This window comes from Rhinopithecus bieti, unplaced genomic scaffold (assembly GCF_001698545.2).
Source record: "Rhinopithecus bieti isolate Rb0 unplaced genomic scaffold, ASM169854v2 scaffold_2439, whole genome shotgun sequence".
Lineage (NCBI taxonomy): Eukaryota > Metazoa > Chordata > Mammalia > Primates > Cercopithecidae > Rhinopithecus > Rhinopithecus bieti.
In genome coordinates this window covers 509,364-534,229 of record NW_016804232.1, presented here as the reverse complement: position 1 = coordinate 534,229, position 24,866 = coordinate 509,364, and the positions used below count along the sequence as shown (strand labels likewise).

The following is a 24,866-nucleotide window of genomic DNA, read 5'->3' as shown; positions in this document are numbered from 1 at the left end:
GTGAGAAAGATATACAGGAAATACAAATAAAATGTGAATTACCCTCTTTCCCCTGTTACCTGTTTCCCCTGTCTCTTTTGGGGTGGGTAGAGGACATAAAATATACTAAGGTAGACTGAAATTACTTGTAGTGGTAGGAATTTTAATAATTCTGTTATGGAATCTGTTGTCAGCATTTGCTTTTAAAGGGTAAACGTGTTTCAGGATTGCATGCCTTAAGTTATATACTGTATAAATGTCTTTTCTTAAAGGATTTAAATGGAATATATCAAGAAAAATATTTTATAGTGTTCTTAATAATGTATGACTTCCTAGAATACATCTTTATTAATCTTAGAGGTTTTGACCAGTTATATTTTATATTAAAATTTATCCAGCAGGTTTTTTGAATGATGGAATCTTCCCTTTAAAATAAAGACCCTAGATACTATGAAATTTCTAAAGAAGCTTAATTCCAATTTTTCTTGTTTTGTGATGTGAATTACTGTTCAAAAGTCATTGTTCAGTTATTTGAGTTAAATGAAAACATAGCTGTGACTAATATCTTATTTTCAGTGAAAAACTTAAGAGGTTTTGATTTCCTGATTTACAAAATAAATTAGTTCCCGGACAATCATTTGAAGAACTTGTGCGATACAAATCTTTTGATTGACTAATGTGCGTTATTTTCCGTGAATCTTGGTGTTTTGGTGCCACCCTGTGGCCTGGCCTTGTAGTAACTTCAGCACTCATCCATTTTGAACAACGTCCTGGGGAGAATATGATGTGCTAGGAATTCTTTCCAGGGTACAAATAATATACTACTATAAGTTACATTAAAGATGTCGAGAGTGACTTGTTTGTTATTTGGTCACAAGGATAGGTAAAACTAATCGGTAAAGAACCTGATACATGATTTGCAGTTTCTAAGATTCTTTGTTTATGCTCTTTGTCCCTAGCTGCTGCTGTTTGAACGGTCATGGATGAACAGATGGAAGTCCGTTGTTCTGCATGAAGGGGAAGGGAACATAAGGAGTGTGAAGTGGAGAGGCCATCTGATTGCTTGGGCCAATAATATGGTAAAAAATACGCCTCTGTCTTCCCAATGCTTGTTGAGTGGCAGAAGAATGGCCAAGTTGATAGGGCTGTAATGAGGGGAAAAGATGCCACTTGCTGTGGTGGTGATTTCTAAAGGGTGAAAGGACGATTGGTATCGTACCTAGGAGGTTAAAGAAATTAGATTGCTTTTGGCTTTCATAATATAGTAATTCCCAACATATTCTGGACTCTATTTTAGAGTAAGAAACCTGAGGCATGGAGAGTAGCCAAGAAAATGAAAAGCTATCTTAATAATTGAAGGACTGCATTGGGAATGGGTCTTGAAAATATCATTTGCCTGTTGGCCAAAGGCAAGTAAGAGTTGATATGAAACAAGTGCAGAATATTGCTGATCTCTCTTTTACTCCCAGTATAATCATAGGCAGAAGTATAGACCTGCCTGTAAGAAAGTGAATTGTGAATTTCAGTGCTGCATTTTAACTTAAAGTTTACTTGCTGTGAATTGGGGCTAGTAGGAAGTTTTAAAAAATGGTGTTTTTGACATCTGGCATATCTTTTGGAACATCAAGGTATAATTTAGTAAATCAGTTCTATTCAGTTTTAGATGGTAGAAATCTGGCTAGACTCTACCTTTTTATTGTGGACTTTCCTTACTTCTCCTGGGTCACAGTGAAGGTAAAACAAACCTGTGGTCTCTTGGTTCATTTTAGTTTTAGCTGCTTGCCTGATGTTTTCATGTGAGAATTTTAAATGTCGGATGTAGTTTTCTTTATATAGGTGGCTTTTCAGACTCAAAGTTGTTCTAAAAAACAAACTTCATTTTTGTGGTGGAACCATAAAATTAGAAACATTACATGTCTGTCATTTTGGAAATGCAGCTATTGATGTCTGTACATTTCATGTTTCTGTTGGATTTGAGTCACCCATATCATCTAAGAAAATCTCCTTTGTCCAGAAAGAAGGGTGGAGGTTTCCTTGTGGTTTAAGTTCCCATAGGGTTTGTGTGGAGCAGGAGCATTTTCCTTGCACGCTCAGTAAACACTGCTAATACTTCTCCCTGCTGGTTATTGCTAGTATGTAGCAGGGGCTGTTAATAAGTTTTCTGTTACTTTCCTCCTGAGTAGAGGGTGCTTACTGCTGTTTTATTTTCCAGGGTGTGAAGATTTTTGACATCATCTCAAAGCAAAGAATCACCAATGTGCCCCGGGATGATATAAGTCTTCGCCCAGACATGTATCCCTGCAGCCTCTGCTGGAAGGACAATGTGACACTGATTATTGGCTGGGGGACTTCTGTCAAGGTGGTTTTGCTTGTCTTTATAATAAGTCCGTGTTGTTATAGATCCACTGAGGGTGGTCCAAAGGGCTGTGAGTCTTGAATGGCTTCTGGGACCCAAATCTTTTCACCTGGATGTTATTGGGATGTGATTACCATTTAATGCTCAGATTATTTCCTGTGCATACGTTTTAAGATACATTCTTTCTTTTCCACGGCATGTAAAACTATTTGTGAACTTTTTCATGTTCAGAATGGTGCTGTCTTTTTCAATCTTCTTTTAATTTCTCACATCCCAGCTGGCCTTAGCTGTTTACAGAACATGGGGTCGTTTTGTTGTTTAGTCAGGTTTTCTTCTCTTTATTTTTCTTTCCGTTTCCCCTTAGCTTTGACCCTTCACTTCTTCGTTAGAGTTATTGATAGTGGGAAGAGAAGGTCAAAATTCAATCATCCTGCTGCTGGGTGATCATTTGATGGAGTAGAGGCCCAGACTTATCATCAATAATAAGATTTGGGAATATTTTCTGAAGTTTAATTATATGACCCTTAGGTGCCTGGGTAAATGAAATTTAGCTGCTTTGCAAAAGGGGGCCCAAAGCGCATTCACATTTATTTTATGCCTACTAGTGCTTCTATTATATTAAATACTTCAGTGGCGAAAGTTATTTCTCTTAAAAAAAATAGCTAAATTCAAACAAAATAAACTAAAAATTAGCGTAAGTGTAAAAATGGCATGAGAGAGTATCCCAGCAATAGTCTCATGGAAGAGCTCAGGCTTTGAGGCCAGACAGACCTGGGATCAAGTCCAGCTTCTCTCTTTTCCTTTGGGATCCTCTGTGAGCCTTACTGTCCTCATCCACAAAATGGTAGTGCTAATTGTTCTCACATCACAAGTTTTGGGGAGAAAGAAGTGAGCTAAGGCATGTAAAGAGTTTTGCATAGAATCTGATGTATTGTAATTGCTTAATAAATGTTAGCTGTCACTATTATATAAAGTTCTAGAAATGTCATGAAGGGGACATGGCTGTTTAAAATTTACTCTTCTCTGGAAAGGGAAAGTGGAAAAATTATTAATGGAATGACTGTTATTAGCAAGACAAACATTGTTACACTTCTGGCCTTCCCGGCCCTTATTTTATTAACATTCAGGTTCTCTTTTCTTCATGTGTTAAATGAACACAACCTGATTTATATTTAGGGTAACAGGAAGGAAGCTGTGCCTATAGCGTAGGATGGAAAAAGTGATTCCCTGTGGGCTCCCTGTCCCGTGTGTGTGGTTACTCATCCAATAAATTTATATTCTTAGTATTTTAAAAATCCCTTAAATGGACCAGGTAGCTTGTTAAAGTTCTGATTTTCTTTTCTTATGGTGAAAGAAGGAAAATTAGCCTATAGGAATATGTAACAAGTTCACTCATTACTACCGGAAATTCTTTTTCTGGTGTGCTGAATGATGGCCCCAAGGATAGCAGGCCCTAATTCCTAGAACCTGTAAATGTTTCTTTATATGACAAAAAGGCAAATATTTCTTTATATGACACAAAGGTAAATATTACTTTATTTAGCAAAAGATATGATTAAGTTAAGGATCTTGAGATGGGGGATTAACCTACATTATCTAGGTGGGCCCTAAATGCAATCACGCTTATCTTTATGAGAGGAAGGCAGAGGGAGATGCTAACATGGAAGAGAGGAGGAGAAGGCAGTACCACTGTGGAGGCAGAAATTGGAGTGAGGTGGCCAGTGAATGGTGGCAGCCACCAGAAAGCTGGAGGAGACAGCAGATTGTCCCTTAGAGCCTCCAGAGGAAGTACAGCCCTGCCAACACCTTGATTTTAGCCCAGTGAACCTGATTTCAGACTTCTGGCCTGCAGAACTGTAAGAGAATACATCTCTGTTGTTTTAAACCACCAAGTGTGGCAGTCTGTTATAGCAGCCATGGGAAACAAATACCCTTTCTCTATGCCTAAGTTAAGATCCAGCTTCTATACAATTTTTATGTCAAATATTTCATTTTATTGGAGGTTCCTTTTCTTCAAACTCAGTTCTATATGTTGAGCACTTCTCAGTGTAGACTTTTAGTGAGTTCTGTTGAAGGAAGAGGAGATAAGGACATGGTCTTTCTTCAGAGAGACAGCAATCTTGTTGAGGAGAAGCAACCAGAAACAGTATAATAAAGTGTGCAATTGGAGCTTACCATTTACTTCATTCATTCATTTGCCCAACAAACATTTACCAGGTGCCTGCAGTGTGCCAGGCAGTGTTCTAGTGTTGCAGAACACGAATAGACAAATGAGTAAGTTCCTTCCCTTGGGAAATTTATGATCTAGTGAGGAAGGTAGACAAAAACAAGTAAGTATAGCATGTTGAAGGTGACAAATAAAAAGGAGGACATTTTAACAGGATAATAGGAAAAGGGATTGGGGTAGGTACCATTTACTATAGGGTGGTCCAGGGATGGCCTGTCCAATAACTAATATGTCGTTTGGTCAGAGATCTGGAGAGAAAAGTTATGCAGCTCTATGGGGGCCTGGGGTAGGAGGTGTTAGCAGGAGGAGCAGGAGTGCAAAAATTCTTGAAGCAGGAGTGTGATTGGTGTGCTTTTGAGGAATAGCAAGGAAGCTATTTGTGTCAGAGTGAGTGGAGCAGGTGTGGAGGAGAGGGATGTAAGTGAGGGTGGGGGAGGATAGGGTGGAGGAGCAAATGATGTTGGAGCCTAGGGGCCCTTGAGAGGTCTTTGGCTTTTAATTTGAGTGAGATAGGAAGCCAGCACAAGGCTTTGAGCTGTTGTGGAGTCAGCTAAGTGATCTAACTTGTGTTTTAGAAGGATCTCTGGTTGCTGTGTGGAGCTAAATAGCAAAGGGGCAGCCAACAGGGGAGACCAGTTAGGCTACTGCAGTCATCTCCGTAAAAATAATGTTGTCTCGGGTCAGTGTAATGCAGCTGGTAAGAAATGACCAGATCCTGGATATATTTTGATGGTAGACTCTGCAGTATTTGTTGACAGTTGCATGTGGACTGTGAGATCACAGTCACCTAACATACTGGAAGGTGAAGCTACCTTTTGCTGAAATGGGAAAGACTATTGATAGCGCATGTTTAGAGTGAAAAAGGCAAGAGTTGGTTTTAGGTGTGTCTACTTGAGAGATGCCTGTTATCCACCCATGTGGAGAAATGGAGGAGACAGTTGGAGGAAGCAGATTAGAGTTCATGGGCAAGAACCCACCTGTCGATGGTAAAGGGCTCTTATAATCATTGATTTGTGCTTATGCAGGACAAGAGCTTAGGGCAGCACTTACCTATTCACCCACCTTTACCTGCCACTTTCTACCTATGAGACAGGTGCTGGGTGAGCCCAGACTGCAGAGCTGAGGAGTACAGTAGAGCCATGCCCAGCTACCAGTAGTGCAATGCGTCCTGTTCTCAAGTTGTGGCATGGTCAACGAGATACTAGTGAGGCCTTGGTGTGAATTCCAACTCTGACCAGGCAGTCTGGCATCACTCACAGAGCTTCAGTGTCCTTATCTCGAGATTAGACGTAATAACGTTGTCTTTCAGGGGTGTCTGAGTGTTGGAAGACTGTCAGCCCTCCAGTTCTGTCAGTGTCCCTCAAATCTCTGCACTTCATCTTCCTGTCAAGTCTTTTTGGTGCTGGTTTTGCCCCAACTAAACCTGTGCTAAACAGTGTAGTTAGAATAATCTAAGTGCAGGTCAGATGAGGTCAGTCCCCTCCTTGCCCATAGGATGATTGATCATAAGCATGACTTCCAAGGTTCTGCGTGATCTGCCTTTCCATTCCTCTCCAGCCTCAGCTCTGTCCCCTTCTTCCCCCATGCCCTCCATTTCTGTCTGATTAAACTTCCAGTTGAAGGCCCTACGCTGTCACATCACCCTGTTCTCCTGTGCTGTCTCTCCTGCTTCAACTTACATGTCACTTCTTCCAGGAAGTCTTCCTGCCCTAGCAGGAGATGCCCCTGCTCTGTACTTCCCCATCACACTTCAGTAAAGTGCCTTATTTTTGTGTCTCCCCCGCTGCACCATAATCTTAAGAAAATAATGATATCTATTTCACAAAGGGCTTAACTAAGGAGCAGTGCCAGTAAGTGCCCAAAAAGTGTTCACTAATATTGCTGTTACATTTGCTTTTTTATTATACTTCAAACCACTTGAAAGACTGTTCCTCATGTACTTATATCAGCACATTAAAACAGTTGTCCATCTGGCATTGTGGAATGTGCCATTGGATGATTTAACAGTTCCCTAGTAAGTGTGGAAAGAAGAGTGGATCACTTATAAACTCAAAAGTCTACCAGAAGGGAAGAAAATTGGAGAGCGGACAGGAAATTATATGAAACGGACAAGAGACAAATGGCAGAAAGCAATCAAGGAAGAAGACAGCCGGTTACTTCTATGTGGAGGCTTCTACCTCTGTAGCCATGGGCTCAAGCCCTGCATTAGGGAAAGTGAGCACTCTGCATTCACTGAGTTGCTGCAGTGTTGCTGGGCAGCAACTCATTATACTACGTATATTAAAAAACAAAACCTTACGAAAGTGTATATACCCATTGGTATCAATTCAACTTCTAGGAATGTATCCTAAGGAAACAAAAGTCCTAAAGTTTTATATATAAGTATGTTGATTACACTATTGCTTACAATAGATATAAAAACAAAAAAACTATGCCCCCAAAGGGGTTGGATTAAGTGTAGCACATTCATGTAATAAAATGTAGTCATCCCTCAGTATCTGTGGGAGAATTGGTTCCAGGACCCCTGTGGATCCTGGGCTCCTCTGATGCTTATATAAATGGTGTAATATTTGCATATATAAAATGATGTAGTGTTTGCATATAAGCTATGCACGTCCTCCTGTATACTTTAAATCATCTGTAGATTACTTATAACACCTGATACAGTGCCTACACATCACTGCATTTGCATGGACCTAATGAAGTAGTTGGTGTGCAGCAACTGGTCAAGTTTTGCTTTTTGGAATTTTGTGGCATTTTTTTTTTCCTGAATATTTCTGATCCTTGTTTAGTTAAGTCCATGAAGGTAGAATTCATGGATACAAAACCCAAGGATGTGGAGGACCCGCTGTATTATAAAGACTTTACAGAATTATGTTGTAGAAGAATCTTTAAATAACATACCGAATTATTTGTATTAAATTGTGAGGTTAATAAAAGTAGCTTTCATAAAAAAGAAGATTATTAATGGTGTTCTCTTTGTGCTGGGACAATGACTAATGTTTGTTTTCCCCTTTGAGTTTTTCCATATTTTAGAATTTTCCATATTATAGTTACAGTTATGGTAGCAGCTATAAAAGAACACTATGTAAAAGAAAAAGGAAAAAACCCTGATCACAGACAGAAGTTGTACTTGGATTAGTACTTGACTTCAGGTTCAGTCTCACCAGGGAAGCCGAACTTATGTGAATAAGGCTTTACTGAGGAATAATGGTGGTGAATATAGATAGTGATTGCTATTTGTCATTTACATTAATTTCTGTCATTTAAGTCATAGGGTAGTCGTAGGGTGGGACTCCGTCTGCAGTGCTACATGGTTAATTTAACAAAGATACCATATATTGAATAAAATGTTATGAAGAATTTTCCATCAAATGAATAAAATAACCTGCGAACTTATTTTCCAGATATGCTCAGTGAAGGAACGGCATGCCAGTGAAATGAGGGATTTGCCAAGTCGATATGTTGAAATAGGTATGGCTCCAACACTTGCCTTCTGTGGATGTAAAACTTAATTCAAAATTTTCATCTTCATTAATCTCATCCAGACTGCCATAGTCTTTTGCCTGGACCCCTGCAGCGGCCTCCTAACTGGTTTATCTTCTTCCACTGTGAATTACTCTCATCTACTCTCCCCTCTGCTGTCAAAATACAGATCAGATCTTGTCATCATCCTTCAATTCCTCCACATTGTTCACAGGGTGCAGGTGGAACTCCTTAGTGGATCACAGAGATCTGTGTTGGCCCCTACCTGTATCTCCAGCTGTAGCTTACACCAAGCTTCTCCTTGGTCTCTGTGCTGCAGCCACACTGACCTTTCACCTGTCCTTGCCTCTCCTTCCCCTGTCTAGCACATTCTTCGGCCTGAGTGTTGCTTTCCTGGGAAAGCCACTGGACCTCCCTGACTGAGTCAAGTCTTCCCATTTTAGGCACTACAACTCTGCAGGCCTCCTCCCCTTCCTAGCACTTGTCATGGGTGCCAGTGATCCTGTGATTATTTGATGCATTTCTGTCTTTTCTACCAGATTGTCACCTCCTTGTGAGCACACACAGGGTCTGTTTTTGCTCACCGTTTGTATCTTGAGGACCTGGCACAATACTTGCACATAGAAGGTGCTTAATAATATTGAGTTGAATGAATCAGTGACTCTGGTAAACAGCTGTTCAGGAGAAGTATGCCCTGGATGATACACCATGACTTTTGTAATTTAGTTTGAAAAAATTATTCTGAGGAAAAAAATTGCCATTTTGTAAGTCAGCTGAAAAGTTCATTTGCCCATTTGCTTGGTGGATGGGTAATATAAATTTGATGGGTTATTCTGCCAAGGTGAAGTTGAAATAAATTATTTGCACATGACTATATTTCTGTAAACAGAAAGACATACATTACCCACATGGCTAATGTAGTTATAACATTTAAATCTGGACCATTTTGTACTTGAAGTCAGAAGTTGGCAGTAGAGTTTTAATCTTTTTTTTTTTTTTTAACTTTAGGAGGATAAATACATAGTTCAGATTGTGCAGCGTAGGTATATGAAGAATGTAGTAGTGCTGAGAAAAACTGAGGACCAAGATAAGAGACAAGACTTATAACTAGATTATATAGATAATTGTTTCAATATCTTTTTCTTCTTTCCTTGCCTACCAGAAAATAAAAACAAAAGCATCTCAACATCTCAATGCAATGTCCTGAGAGATTAGTATTTGGATATTTTAAATTGCCAGAGAGGTATAAAAATGTGGCAATTGTCACCTTCTTTCCTTAGTTGATATTTATTGATCATATGCTAGGTGGAGGGCATTGTGCTGTGTACATAAACTGCAGTAACTCACTTTATCCTCACAGGAACTCTTGAAGTGCAGGTAGTTTGCTTTTTGTTCTATAGATAAAGAAATTGTGGCTCAGGAGGTAAATGACTTGTCCAAGATCTTACTACTATAGCGTTAACATTGGGTAGAATCTAACTCTACAGAACCACCAGAAATCTTCCAGGAAGGCAAGGAAGTTTGCTGAAGTGTGTGATCTTGATGAAGTTACTTAACCTTCTTGACCATCCTTTTCTCACCTGTTAAATGGAGGTGATAATATCTGTCTTTCAGGATGGTTGTGGGAATTAGACATGGCATAAGAAATGTGCCTAACATGGTACTTGGCACACAGTGGATGCTCACTAAACCATGATGGTTATTATCACCATGCAGACTTCCATCCCAACTCTGTGACTGCTGATAGCTGGCTCAGTGGTGGCCCTATTACCTAGAATCCTGGGATCACATTATTGCAGTGTGGTTCATCCGTACTGTAACTTACGTGAAATAGACCATATGTGGGTACTAACGGTATCACATTACTGACATTTTACTACTATGGTTAATGGTTAAGTACCATTTTTTCCCCTCTTAAGAGTAAACCTTTAAGAATTTAAGCCATTTCCACAGCAGGATGCAAAATGGTTTGGATAAGAGTCCTTGAGTAGGATAACAGAAAGGGAAATAGGAGGAGGTCTGGATTACAATTTCCTTTAGCCCTGAATAGTGTGAACCACTGTTCTTTGGTAAATGAGGTGAAAATGGCATTAAGGTTAAAGAAATATTATGGCTGTACATTTCTTAGAAACCAAATGTTTGTAACTCTTTCACTTACAACTCAGACTCTCAAAAATAGCACAAAAGTTATTCCTATTCACATAGGCTATTGATTTATTCTGTTAAATGAAAAATAATAATAACATAATGAAGATTAAGCTTCTTGGCCAATCACCAACACATGAAGAGATTCTCTATACATAGGGCTTTTGGTACATTATGTTTTCTTTCAGATTGCACTGTTAAAAATAGATTGTGGTTTGTGCCTGGCATCCATATTTTAACTTCACTTGCAACTCTTGTATTCTCACAGGACTCCCTAACCCTCTGGTACTTTTCACCAAAGTCTTCCATGATCTCTGAGGTATGGTAATTGGAGAGCTGACATCATGATGTTGGGAAATGAAGCCAATGTTTGTTGTCATTTTCTGGGAGTTTTCTGCCAGGGGCAGTTGACTTACATGCAAGGAATTAATGATTGACTTCTTGGTCTTAATTTCATATGGAATTTTGTTTAATAATTGAGATTAAACAACTGTATGAGAATCTATATCGAATGACAAGCCAGGAAGAAAGGGAAGAGAAAAGAAGGGAAATCTTTTTTACTTTCAGTATTGTCTGTATCTTCAGTTGATCATATACTGTGGTCTTAGAATTTAGCACATCAGTCTTTTTTCAGTCTCTTAATTGATTGAAAAAACAATGACCTGAACATTGAAGATCTGTTTTCATAGTGGAGGAGAGTTGTGAGATAATTCTTTCCTGGATCTAAGTATCTCTCTTTATCCACCTGTTATCATTTTGATTCAGCTATATGGGTTACAGTAGTGGGATCTTTTCGTGTGTGTGCCCAGGAGTGATGTGGTTTCATCTCTTAGTGTGAGTCTCAATAGAAATGATGACAACTGGCATTCTTCAAGGTGTTTTTACTTGAGGGTCTAGGTATGTATGGTTTTCTGTTCTGTTATAGATAGTTCAGCATAAATCTCTGTAATACATTAATTCTTCTGTTCTGTATTGAATTTTTTTCTAACATTTTACTATGAAACTTTCCTTAAAGACCTTTGTAGTGAATAGAACCTCTAAGATTCTGCAGTTAAGATTTTACTATATTTACTTTATTACATATCTGTTCATCTATTCCTTCTTTTGGGAGGGATGTAACAACTCTTTCCCCACTCAGTACCATAGACTCAGGTTTTTGTTGTTAGGAATGGAATTTGAATGTTTTTGTTGTTTTGTCCATTAGCCATTCTTTTCAATTTCACTTCATGTATCAGGTCTTCTCCATAATTTGCTGATGTAAAGCATTGTAAAGTCAGTTTCACTTTAATGTGTCTGCTTCGTAGCACAGCCCTGAAGCTGTTGAAGTGCTGTGATTTCCAAATGTATTTTCAGTGATAAGTGGTCATACTGACAGAATGTCCAAACTTACTGAAAAGTCTGTGGACATTACATCCAGTTGATTATAAAATACTAATATATCTGGTGACTAAGGGGCCAGAATCTCTTGGGAACAAGACACTACCTATCGTAAAGGGCCCTCAATGTGTTTTCATAAATGAATATGAGACAGTGAAAGGTATTTGTTCTTATTTATAAATTGCTTGACACACTTTTTTGTTTATTTCTTTAAGAATCACAGAAGCCAAGATCTGTGGGATGTCACCTTATTTAACTTCAATAAAGAAATCTGGGTAACATTTAGCTAATGGACATTTGGGGACCAATAAGGGGATAAGAAATGGGGGGAAAAAGGCAGTGCAAGTTCTGTGTACCGCAGAGCTTTAGCCCTCACAGTAGCACTACAAATTCAAGAGAGGGCCTGGGGCACCCTGACTGTGTGCAGCAGAATCACCAGAGAGCCCTCACTTCTGTTCTTGCCAACTGCAGTGTGCTTTGAATCTAAGCATCTCTGAATTCTTATATTCTTCCCCTTCCCCCCACCTTTCCCCTTCCCTTTCCCGCTCCTCTTTCCCCTTCCTGCTCCCCTCCCGCTCCCCCTCCTTTTGGTATAGGGTCTTGCTCTTTGCCCAGGCTTTAGTGCAGTGGAATAATCATGCCTTACTGCAACCTCAACCTCCTGGGCCAAAGTGATCCTCCCACCTCAGCCTTCTAAGTAGCTGGGACTACAGGCGTGCGCTACCACCCCTGGCTAATTTTTTAATTTTTTGTAAAGATATGGTCTCCCTAGGTTGCCCAGGCTGGTATCGAATTGGGCTTAAGAAATCCTCCCACCTTGGCCTCCCAAAGTGCTGGGATTACAGGCGTGAGCCACCATACCCGACCCTGACTTATATTTTCTCGTGTGACTTATAGTTGGGAAAAAGAAGACTTCAGATTCCTACTTCTCTTACCTTCCACTTAAATGACTTTAGTCAAGTTACTTAACCCTTCTGAGCTTCCTTGCCTCTCTAAAATAACCATGGGGTTGTTGTGGTGAAATGCGATATTTAGGGTACTGCCTCACAGCATAGTAATGTTCATTAAATGGGAGCTATTATTAATATTTGTATTATATTTAGTTACAGTGAGAAAAATGAAAATTCTGTTTTATAAAAGTAATTGAAAGAAAATTTGGGGAAGATATAAATAAGGGCTTACTGAATGATTCTGAGGAGATTGATACCTTTTATAATTGCATTTTTCAGTAAAATCTATCTATAAACATATATGACAGGTACAAGTAATAAGAATATTGATTTAATGTTGTCTCATAGGTCTGAATATACAGATAAGAAGTGGAATAAACTAGTTGGTAATTATTGGAGGATGTTTTTTCTTTAAACAAAATTTTGATTTTTATCCTTTATAATCTAATATCCATTAGGGTTTTAAGCAATTTTTTTTTTTTTAATGAAACAAAGAGGTTGTTTTCTCTCATGTTATGCACACCATTTCTGGCTTAAAGGGCTTATGGTCGTAATTATTGCTGCTGTTTCCACCCTCATCTGTACCTCCTCAGAAGCTAAATTTTCCTGCACTGTTACTATTTTTTGTTTAACACCTGTTCCTGTTTTTCTCATAGCATGTGGTATTTTAATTATCTCTTTTTTTTTTTTTTTTTTTTTTTTTTTTTTTTTGAGATGGAGTTTTGCTCTGTTGCCTAGGCTGGAGTACAGTGGTGCGATCTCAGCTCACTGCAGCCTCCGCTTCCCAGGTTCAAGCAGTTCTCTGCCTCAGCCTCCCAAGTAGCTGGGATTACAGGTGCCTGCCACCACACCTGGCTAATTTTTGTATTTTTAGTAGAGACGGGGTTTCACCATCTTGGCCAAGCTGGTCTTGAACTCCTGACCTCGTGATCCACCTGTCTTGGCCTCCCAAAGTGCTGGGATTACAAACGTGAGCCTCCGTACCTAGCCTAATTACTTCTTTAAATATGCAGACTCACAATCTCCTTTAAGTCAGGGTCAGGTCTTAGTCATCTTGATGCATCTAGAGGAGTGTCTCATGTGTAATTGGTACTCAGTTACTCTTATTTATTTATTTTTTTTCTGAGGCAGAGTCTCGCTCTGTCACCCAGGCTAGTGCGCAGTGTGGCAGGATCTCGGCTTACTACAGCCTCTGTCTCCTGGGTGCTCGCAGGTTCAAGTGATTCTCCTACCTCAACCTCCCAAGTAGCTGGGGCTACAGGTGCATGTCACCACTCCCAGCTAATTTTTGTATTTTTAGTAGAGACAGCGTTTTACCATGGTGGCCAGGCTGGTCTTGAACTCCTGACCTCAAGTGATCTGTCCGCCTCGGTCTCCCAAAGTGCTGGGATTATAGGTGTGAGCCACTGCACCCAGCCTCAGTCACTCTTCATTGAATTAAGTTGTAACCTTAGAGATTATTAGACCCAAGGTATGAGAAAGTTCTTTCATATTAATTTTTATACTAATCCTATGGCATTCATTCTGAAACTGATAGTGTGTAAGCTATCGAGGGCCAGACACTGTTGATCTATTTTTGACTCTCCTGCTGATTCCATTGCCCTGGGCAATGTAAGGTTGATGTATAAAACATGTATAACACCAATATGTGAAAATTTTGTGGTTAGAAGATTCTGGGAATGTGGTGGCAGTGGCAACATAATTTTTCAACTACCTGAGTCCTCCCATAAAAGCAGAACAACTTGGTCACAGAACCAAAAACCCACAGACAACATTTACAACAAAACTTAGTGACAAAGGTAGTCCTAAGAGCCCCAAGACACAAATTAGTGGGAAAATAAAACACTGGTAGCCACAGGGTGGTATCAGCATCTCTGTGAGAGAAATCAGAGGGGAGCAAGTGGCCGTCTAGCAGACTTGAGGCCAGGGGAACTCTAAGATAGCCAGTTGGCATTCATGGAAAGACCAACAGGCTGCTCTGAGAACAGTGGGTCCAGGACCTGCAGTTAGGTGTGAGAGGCTAGGCAACCCAGCTACCCCTGGGAACTCACACTGTGGAGCAGCCAGGCCTCCTCTCTCCACTGAGGAGATGCTGCTGGGAGCAGAAGAAAGCCTGAACGAGACAGGGACAATAGAAACAAAAGAAACAGGTCCAGATAACACCCAGGAGGAGCTGAGCCAGCACATCTCAGAAAGCAAGCTGCCATATTTTTCAGACCAAATGGAAACAGCAGAAGAGGGAGCTCTAAGAGTTCAATAATAGTCATTTCACCTGAAAAGCGAGCAAGGTCAAATCCATAATAAGTTTTAAGAAAAAGTGAGTAAGAAGCAGACATACCAGAAAGACACACCTACACAATAGATTACAACTGTAATTGCCTGTTTCAGAAGGAGCTACAAGACATCTTTAAAAAGTGATGTACGAAATCAGAATTTGAAAATCTCAAATTAGGTGGCAGGCTTCAGGAAGAATTTATAAATAAAAGCTCATTTCAGAATTGAAGACTGAACCTGAAGGAAGACAAGAACAAATAGACACAAAGATAATGTTGGTAAGAGGAATAGAAGGGGAGCAGGAGGAAAACTGTAAAAATCACGAAGCAATAAGAACAAAAAGATTTAAGGTTAAGTGATAAATGCTGAAGACAGGCAAAGATGATTCGGCCTACCAATAAAGAGTCCCTGAGAAAAAAACAAGAGAATGGGACAAATGCTATAGACAATGTCAAGAAAAATTTCATGAAAATGCAAAGAAACAGAAGTTGAAATTATAAATTAAAACAGCACACCCTGTATCTGAAAATAGTGACCCACAAAGAGCACCACCAAGATACGTTCTAATGAAATTACTGCACTTTAAAGACAAAGAGGAAAACTTGGGCGTCTAGATATGTACTGTCAAACGTGGTAACCATTAGCCACTGTAGCCGTTAAGTCTTTGTGGTATGGCTACTGTGGATTGATTTGTGCTACATACAGAATTCCAAAGACAGTCTAGAAATAAAAAGTAAAGTATCTCATTAATCACTTTTTATATTATTACATGTTGAAATAATATTTTAAGTATGTTATGTATTATTAAAATTTCACCTCTTTTTTGAACTCTTTATTGTGGTGTATTAGTCCATTCTTGCGTTCCTATAAAGAAATTCCTGAGACTGGGTAATTTATAAAGAAAAGAGGTTTAATTCTCACGGTCCTGCAGGCTGTACAGTAAGCATGATGCTGACATCTGCTTGACTTCCGGAGAGGCCTCAGGAAACTCAAATCATGGTGGAAGACAAAGTGGGAGAAGGCACCTCACATGGCAAGGGCAGGAGCAAGAGGCAGGGGTAGACACCACACACTTTTTTTTTTTTTTGAGACGGAGTCTCGCTCTGTCGCCCAGGCTGGAGTGCAGTGGCCGGATCTCGGCTCACTGCAAGCTCCGCCTCCATGGTTTACGCCTTTCTCCTGTGTCAGCCTCCTGAGTAGCTGGGACTACAGGCGCCGCCACCACGCCCGGCTAATTTTTTGTATTTTTTAGTAGAGACGGGGTTTCACCGTGTTAGCCAGGATGGTCTCGATCTCCTGACCTCGTGATCCGCCCATCTCGGCCTCCCAAAGTGCTGGGATTACAGGCTTGAGCTACCGCGCCCGGCCTGACACCACACACTTTTAAACCACCAGATCTTGTGAGAACTCACTGTCGTGAGGACAGTACCAAGAGGATTGTGCTAAAACATTCATGAGAAATGGCCATTCATGTGAAATGCATTACCGTGATCTAATCACCTCCCACCAGGCCCCTCCTCTGACGCTGGGGATTACAGTTCAACATGAGATTTGGGCAGGGACACACATCCAAGCTATGTGTGGTGACTGGGAAATTTTAAATTGCATATGTCATGTGTGTTTTGACCCACATTATATTTCCACGGGGCAGCTGATCAAGAACTCTAGCCTCCCTTTTGGATGAGGACTGCATATAGAATCGTATTTATCTCATCCTCATTCTGGATCTAGAAGACCTTGCTGAGTAGAATTTTCCTGTGAATATAGTCCTTTTAAAACTCTCTTTCTTACTCTACTAGAATCTCTGTCTTTTTTCTTGAGTTATTGCTAGCATGTCTAGGAATGCTTTATCCTCCTGAGTAAAGCAGAATGCAAAAGTCCTTCCACCTCCATCAGGAGGAAGAAGGCTGTGCCTCAGCTGTCATGCCCACTGTAGTGTATGGCCATCATCTAGGTGAACATAGCACACTCTTTGCAGGGCCTGCGAGCCAAGTCTCAGCTGGCTTTCTAGGTGACCTTGATCTGAAGTAAAGCCACTGTCTTTTGTGGCTACCTTTAGGAACTCTACCTGCATTTTTCACTACAAAACAGCAAAACAAAACAAAAAACCCTCCCCAGCTTTTGCTTCCTGTTTTCATATATTTCCTCTCCAGCAGAATTTATGTTTATTTTCTTTGTGATTTATCTTTTCCAGATAATCAGGTTAAAAATGAGCTTCTGTAGTATTAGACCTGACAGCCACCTGTATTCAAACTGAGTCTCCTTTAGGAGAACAAAATACTTTCATTTAAATAATAGAGTCATTTTTATGTGGAATAGAATAGAATTTTAGTGAAAGTAAATAAACTGAAACTTCCATTTGTTGGCTGAAAATTCGAAATATGAAGTCTGTAATTACTTGAATATATTTTACAAAGTCAGTCCATAAGCTTTTACATATTTTATATGTATTTTTACAAGAATTCCTATTGTCATTCAACATTTTTTTCTCTAAATCTGTATGAAGAATATTCCTTATACCTTCGTGCTCATTTTGACACCACTGTCTGCAGCCAGCCCTTCTGTGACTCAGCATTAATGTAAAAAATAAACAGAATCTTGTTAAATCTAAAAGCAATTATGTTTTGCTGCATTAGTAAAGACTAATGGAAAAACAATACACCACGATTTATTCTAAAATGTCTTACTTTGTGGCAGAATAGCTGCAGACATTTCCTTAAATCAGCAGCTTACATTAGGATTGAGTTCTTTTTTACATGATATCATTACTAGTGGGTATTAATGGAGACGAATTGCTGAGTGGGAGAGTACTCAAAACCAGATAAATGGACATTATTTTGGAATTCTTAATTTGAGAATCATGCTGAGTATTACTATAATTGCAATTTTGTTTTCTATAAGAGATTTTATTGGTATTAGGGAATTACTTTAACAAAAGAAAGATAATTTAGTTTCAGTTTTATCCAAATGTTGATTACTTGCTTACCTGTGCATCTGGAAGTCTTGACAATATTATTTTCATGTACCACATCTTTTCTTTATAAATAACATTTTTGTCAGCTTGTAATTTAGCCACTGCATATAGTCCATGTCCAAATTATTCTCAATTAGCAAGATTTGGCAAGGTTTAGTACTTAACAAGTAAGCATTTATTACAACACCTGGAATTGAGAAGTGAAATAGATATGTGATCTGCAGTTTTTCTTTGTTTTGTTTTAGAGCACATTGGAGTTTCTATCATGTTCTTAGTTAGAGAACAGGAAATTTTCTATCTTATTCATACAAGCTATTGTGGACTGGGGAGTTGGGATGTAGAGGAAGAAAGATTTGGGTACGACTTTTCGTAGCTTCTCTGTTCTGTATCTTGGAGCTCATCCTCAAAAACCAAGGCCTTTGATGTATATTTGGTTACCTTTAGGAGAAATACTGACAGTGTCTGTCAGTGAGACTAGGCAGCCTGTTTGGCATCCCAAGTGGGGAGAATACCTCCTTCTCCCACCACTTCTTTTGTGATTAGGAGATGTTTTCCCTTGCGTGTCTATGGCAGACAAGCACAGCAAAGCCTGTGTGATTCCTGTGAGAATCTCTGATTTTCTACTCTTCACCCAAGATGCTGGTAAGGGAACTATATGTGTAGCATTTCAAAAATGGAATGTGATTTAGTAAAACAGAGCACAAGTCCAGAGATTAGGAACCTCAGGAGTAATGACAACCAAAACCTCTTGTTAATATGCCGTATGTCTTCTAAAATGTGAAGCCGCCATCTCTTTCATCGCTGGGTCCTGTGTGGCCCCATAATGTTTAATATCATCTGTACATTCCAGCTCTCCCCTGCGCCCTGCTTCACTCCCCACGTGCATACACAGCACTTTGAGCTTCTCTAGAGCCTTCCCCAGCCCGGTTGCACTAGAAACACTGTCTGCACATGTGGTGGAGGTTGAGATGGCTCTCCATATAAGCTCTTTTGTGAACATTTATCACATTACCACTTTACCAAAACTATTCTTAAGTACCTGGATAAACACATTCGGTTCAAGCCCACAGAGGTTAAGGAAAAAATGTGTTCGTGGCAGAACTGGGACCAGAGCACCTGCCCTTGGACTTCCATTGTGTGGTACTTTAATTGAGGACAAGACAAAATATTATTTTCTTGTAAATTGATGTTGCTAACTATTATATCTTTTTGGTCATCCATAATTTTATTTTGGTGCAAACATTAAATTGTGATAACAACTGTGTAAGGAGGATCATTAAAGGTCAGCAAAGACAAGGAACACTAAGTGATCTGTAAGGGAAAGAAAGAGGAGGACAAAGGAAAGTTCAGTGTTTCATCTCCATTATGGATTTTATTTCTACTGTCATTCCTTTCTCTTATAGATGGGAAAAGTTAAAATGACTTGTTCAAGTTCAATTTAGTAGAAGTTATAACCCAAATTTCCTTATTCAGCATTCAATATTGGTTCCAGTATGATACACTGAGGTCCCCTAATTGGGAAAAGAGTGTGGAAATTAACTAAATCTGCAGCTAATACCACAGAACCGTGGAGATGATCTGAATGAAGAAACTCTTAGAAAATGTGGTGGGTCTGAATGAGAGTTTACTCCCAAATGAATCTGTTAAGTGTAAAGTATGGTTTCTGGAAGGATCTCTGTAATACCACCACTGTATCAGTTAGATTCTGCCTCAAACAAGCCACTTCCAAACTCAGCCTCTTAAAACAATGATCTTTTATATTTTATAGCAGTTAATAATTAGAATCATATAATAATAATACGTGTACTTCTAAGCTTTCTGTCAGATCTTTGGGGTCCAGTGCGATTAAAGTCATGTGCTTCTTAAGTGATGCAATATGTCTTCTAGATTTTAAAAGGGCTATTTTTTAAAAGGAAAGAGAAATTTATTATTTTTCTCTAACCTTTATTTCACTTAAGAAATAGTGACGTTTCATCATAATCTGTATTTATGCATCTTTTTTTTTACTTCAGGTTCTTTAAATAATATCCCTGTTCTCCAAAATAGTGTTTTATAATTACAGATAACATTCTTTGTGACCTTTGTACTACTGTAATGCCCCAATTGAGAAAAACAAACTCAGGAATTTTAAAAAAAGTATTACTGTTACTAATAATGGTTTCCATTTCTTTCTATGGGTTTCAAAGTGTCTTCATGTCATCTATGTCATTTTAAACCACCTGAGCACAGTGTCACCCTTGACCATTCATGCTGCTTGTTATTGTTGGATTCATTTTTGTTTGTGATGGGAATTTGCAAGTTTACTTTTCCACATATTCTTTTCCAGGACCGATCATGGTGAAGCACTTGCAGTGCTGAGTCATCAAAGTATGTTCAACGGTGTCCTCTTTATGTTAGCTCTTAAAAAGGGGTCCACTGGCATTCCCAGTTAGTGTGTCCCTCCAGATGTCTGCTGCCGTTTGCTCCTGTTAATGATGGCTCCTGTATCCCTTTTGTTTGCAGTGTCTCAGTTTGAAACTGAATTCTACGTCAGTGGACTTGCACCTCTCTGTGATCAGCTTGTTGTACTTTCCTATGTAAAGGAGATTTCAGAAAAAACGGTAATTATTTTCTCCCCAAATGCAAAGGCATGTGGGGGTTCACTTCTTTAGCATTACACCCAGATCAGGTTGTTCATCAGTGGCCTACGCTATAATCTGAGCAGAACTTTCTGACCTATAAAATAAGGTTGGCAGAGATTACCCTTTAGACCTGACATATTTACTTTCCGGAAACTCTACTCATTGCCTGCCTTTGTTCCTATTGCTGAACGAAAAAAAGAGTCATTTTTTTTTTCCTTTTTTTTCAATCTCTCGTGGTATATTAGTCAAAAGGAATGAAGGATTCCTCTTGCTGAAAGGGGAAGAAACTAAGCTGACACTGTGCATTAGCAGAAATGACAGCAATGAAGTTGATCGGCAGCAACCACAGGGGTCCCTGTGGTCAGAGGGAATTACAGAAAGGGCATTTCATTATTTTCGTTGGTCCAGACATATTTGTTTACTTTCCCAGTGGCCTGGTGATTCTAAGTAGCTTGATTATGGCTTTGAAATGGATTGTTGTGAAATCTCAGTTATCAGTGCAAATAATGGTACATCAAAATCTGTGGCTAATAAAAAGCAGCAGATGATCTAAATTTTGTTGTGCGTGTCTTTGGAAGAAGCTTATATATTGCCCAGCAGAGGGGTATCCACACCCAGTCTGTCTTCAAAGCTAAGGATGGCCCCATTCCGAGCTTGTCTTTATTATGAGAGTCCAGGGGTCCTGCCAGCACAAGAATAGGGGTGGCTTCAAGGCGTAAACAAGGAGAGTGTACTGTAAAGGATTTTCTTTTGGATGCTGTATATAAAAGAAATTGTAATTGATTCTCTAGTCCTTTACAGTAAGTAGGCAAGTGGGCTATCCTTGTTTGTATCCTTTTTTTTTTTTTCTTTTTCAAATGGAAAGACATAAAATGGGGGAGAAAAACCCTGGGAGCCCTGGTTTTGAAGTGGTAGCTGCTCTTGAGCATTTCTCTGAGCAAGCACTTGCATTAGGAAGCCATCACTATAGTAACCTGAAGCTCTGGGTGCCCATGTTGCTAGGCAATAAAATGCTGTAGACTGAAGTGAACACTCAGACCTACTAAAATCAATAGGGTTGGCTTCCAGCCCTATTGCAGGACATCAGTTTGCTATTATTTATTTTTTGAAAATAAAGAAATGCAGTGGCTCCTGGGGGAGTAAATACAGTGCTGTTTGAGGAGGAATGCAGGAAGGATTGAGAATGTGATTGGAAGAAATAAAGAAGCAGTAAAATGAAAAAGGAGACACCTGATAAACAACTGAGCAAAGAAAGAAAGGAAACCTTTGTTAATAAAAGAGTATTTGAAGGGAATAAATGCCAAAGACAGGCCAACCTCATAGAACACATAGAAAATAGACTTTTTCTAGAAGAAGAAGTGAGGGTTTTGGAGATAACTAGAAAATGTGTGTGCCAGTATATGTAGATAACTCATTTTATAGAACATTAAAGTACATCTTAAATCCTTAAACACAGAATAAACTCATAAAATTAAGGCAAAAAGAAGAAAGAGGTAAGCTCCCCTTCCCCCTTTATTTTTTCATACTGAAAAGATGGTTTAGTGACATTGAATAAAATTTGTTTTATATCATTCAATATTATCCCCCAAATATTATCCCCCAGATATCCACATGATACCTTTCACATACATGCGTGTTTTCACGTAGTTGGAGGGATAGTCATATGCTACTCTGCATTGCCCTGTTTCCATGGGCATTATTCCATTCTCCCTGCGTATGTCTGTGAACTGTCCACCATCATTGTGTTTAGTGGTTGTGTACTATTCCAAATCTGCTTGATACACTTTAATTTATTAAGGAGTTCTCCCAGTATTTTACTTTTCTTTCATTCATTGATAAAGCACATGTGTGTTAGAAATTGTGCTGGGCACTGGGGATCAAAGATCAACGAAACCAGATTTCTGCTCTTAGGGAGTTCACAGGCAAGGGCTGTTTGGCCAGGGAACAAAAGTATAAAATGAGATTCACACTGCTGATGCTTTTCTTATACATATAAAAGAGCCTTTTCTATGGTCTAGTGAAGTGATTTTCTTTTATTTTGTTCAAAATATTTTTTTTTTATTTTGCTATTCTGATTTTGATATTTTATTGTTACAGTGGTCAATTTTTAAATATATTTCAGTTTTCTCCACTTTTTTTCAGTTGTTTCAAAGTTTAGCAATTTATAATTTCTCCACAGATCTGATAGGTTTTTCTTCACTAGTTGATCTTTTATAGTTGCTATTTTATTTTTGGAATGTTTTCTGTTTGTAAGTTTCCAGAGGCCTTTCCTGCCAAGTGGAACTGTGAGTCAATGAAACCTCTTTCCTTTATGAACTACCCAGTCTTGGGTATTTCTTCATAGGAGTGTGAGAAGAAACTAATATGTATGGCTAACTAGAATTAATTTGTGTAACATGTAGAAATGTAATTTAAATTAATGTGTCTCTCTTTTCCCCCCATTAGGAAAGAGAATACTGTGCCAGGCCTAGACTGGACATCATCCAGCCACTTTCTGAGACTTGCGAAGAGATCTCTTCTGATGCTTTGACAGTCAGAGGCTTTCAGGAGAATGAATGTAGAGATTATCATTTAGGTAAGAAATATCAAAGATCTGGCTAATATGATTTTTTTGTGGTTTTTTTTCCCCTTCCTACTTGCACTAAATGGAATTTAAATTAAGGTGCTGAAAGAATCTTAAGAGAATACCTGGGTAGACCTCGTGTGCTGAAAACAAGGACATTTGGATGCAGAGATGTTGCAGAACTTGCATAAGCTCCTATAGCAAAAGGGAAGACTAGAGTTCAGACCAAGACCGGGGGGAGGATTGGACTCCTTGTTTTATGTTCTTGTATTTTTTCTATTGTCCTATTTAATGTGACACATAATTTAATGTCAAGCCGCATGGCTCCATGGTTGTCATATCTCTTCCATTTTACGTGTCAGGAAAGTTCGCTCTGGGATGGCAGAGAGCTTGTCTTTCTTGTTTGTAACTGAGTGCTCAGAGCCTGAAAGACTTCTGGCACATTCTAGGTATTCGGTCAATATTTGTTGAGTGGATGGAGCAATATACTTAGTCACTGCTCATAAATACAGGGAGAACCATTAATATTTAGTCATACCAGAGACGTCTGTGTTTGGCTATTATCATACCCTTGTAAACTATATTAATTAAAATAGAACAGTTAAGCTTTGTAGGAATGCTGTACCGCTTTAAACACAGTTGTCGTTTTTTGAGAATATTTTCAGTTCTCATTGTGGCCAAAGGAAATGAAGAAATATTCTATATATATTTAACTTTCTTATATGAAGACCCTAATCTGTTGAAAAATGTAAGAGTATATTCTAGACTTGGCAAAAAGCAACTGTGATTCACAACTGAAAGTGTCCAATGTAGGTATTTGGCTCAGAGCAAACTCTGCTGCACACTTAGAAACCCTTCAGAGCAGGTTTTATAATTGAATTCTGCAGGAAACCCTCAGATTGGCATTGTGCACAACATGCTGAAATGATAGATTATGTCCCTAGGGCTTGGGCGTCTGTCATTGATGCCTTAGGTGGCCTTGACCTTGATGAGGAGGAAACATTTATCGCCAACTGTGGGGTGTAATTGTTTTGTAAAAATAGAACAGTGCAGTAAATGGCCATAAATAAAATTTATATACAGTAGATGAATTCTAATATGCAATAGACATGGAGAATTTTAACACTTTTCAGCTGAAGTCAGAGTGTTAATGTATTAAACATAGAATTTTAAACTCACTTTATGTTTTTTCAAGTTTTTTAGTATGTCATTCCCTCCCTTCCTGTCCCTCTCCTTCCCTCCCTTGCTTTTTTATCAAGTATTTTTACACTTAAATATTTTTAAAGCACTGAAATACACTTGTCATTCTTTACCCTGTCTCCCACACTTACCTTCCAACAGAGCCAAACACACAACAAAGATAGACACATTTTCTGTTCCTTCTTGGATTGGATAACCTAACCAGTCCTCTGAAACCATTGCCAGATTTTCTGCTGTTGAGTCACCAAGTCGTTCCTCTCTTTTCTCACCTATAGAGTACTCTGAAGGGGAATCACTTTTTTACATCGTGAGTCCAAGAGATGTTGTAGTGGCCAAGGAACGAGACCAAGATGATCACATTGACTGGCTCCTTGAAAAGAAGAAATATGAAGTACCCTTGATTTTACTTCTTTGAAAGTATTGACTCATCTACAGCATAGAAAGGATAAAATATTTTTGTAATAAATATTTTATGTAGTCAAAGTAGAGTATCCCAAGCCAAAAATATGTAGGAAGTTAATAACTTTCCAGTACTCCCTTCAGAAATTAGGGAACCAAAAGATTGCAATGGATTGACTGGCTTTACTGCTAAGTGAGGGAGGAGTTGGGTGTGGAAGGAGGAGGTGAGTTAGATCTGGACTGTTGGAAGTTTTATTTTTTGATTTTGTTCAAGGAAATTAAAATAGAGCTAGTGTTTCAGAGGTGTCTATTTGG

The 24,866-nt window shown here is 38.9% G+C and overlaps 1 protein-coding gene across 2 annotated transcripts in view; it reads left to right on the top strand.

Moving 5' to 3' along the window:
- Positions 1-24,866, top strand: part of VPS41 (VPS41 subunit of HOPS complex) — a 191,804-nt gene that overhangs the window by 116,862 nt on the left and 50,076 nt on the right. For both annotated transcript variants that reach the window (XM_017867372.1, XM_017867371.1), the window contains exons 8-13: positions 939-1,058; positions 2,192-2,338; positions 7,970-8,036; positions 20,271-20,368; positions 22,835-22,964; positions 24,428-24,543. In XM_017867372.1, the coding sequence (XP_017722861.1) occupies positions 939-1,058; positions 2,192-2,338; positions 7,970-8,036; positions 20,271-20,368; positions 22,835-22,964; positions 24,428-24,543 (678 nt within the window). The remainder of the gene's footprint in view (positions 1-938; positions 1,059-2,191; positions 2,339-7,969; positions 8,037-20,270; positions 20,369-22,834; positions 22,965-24,427; positions 24,544-24,866) is intronic.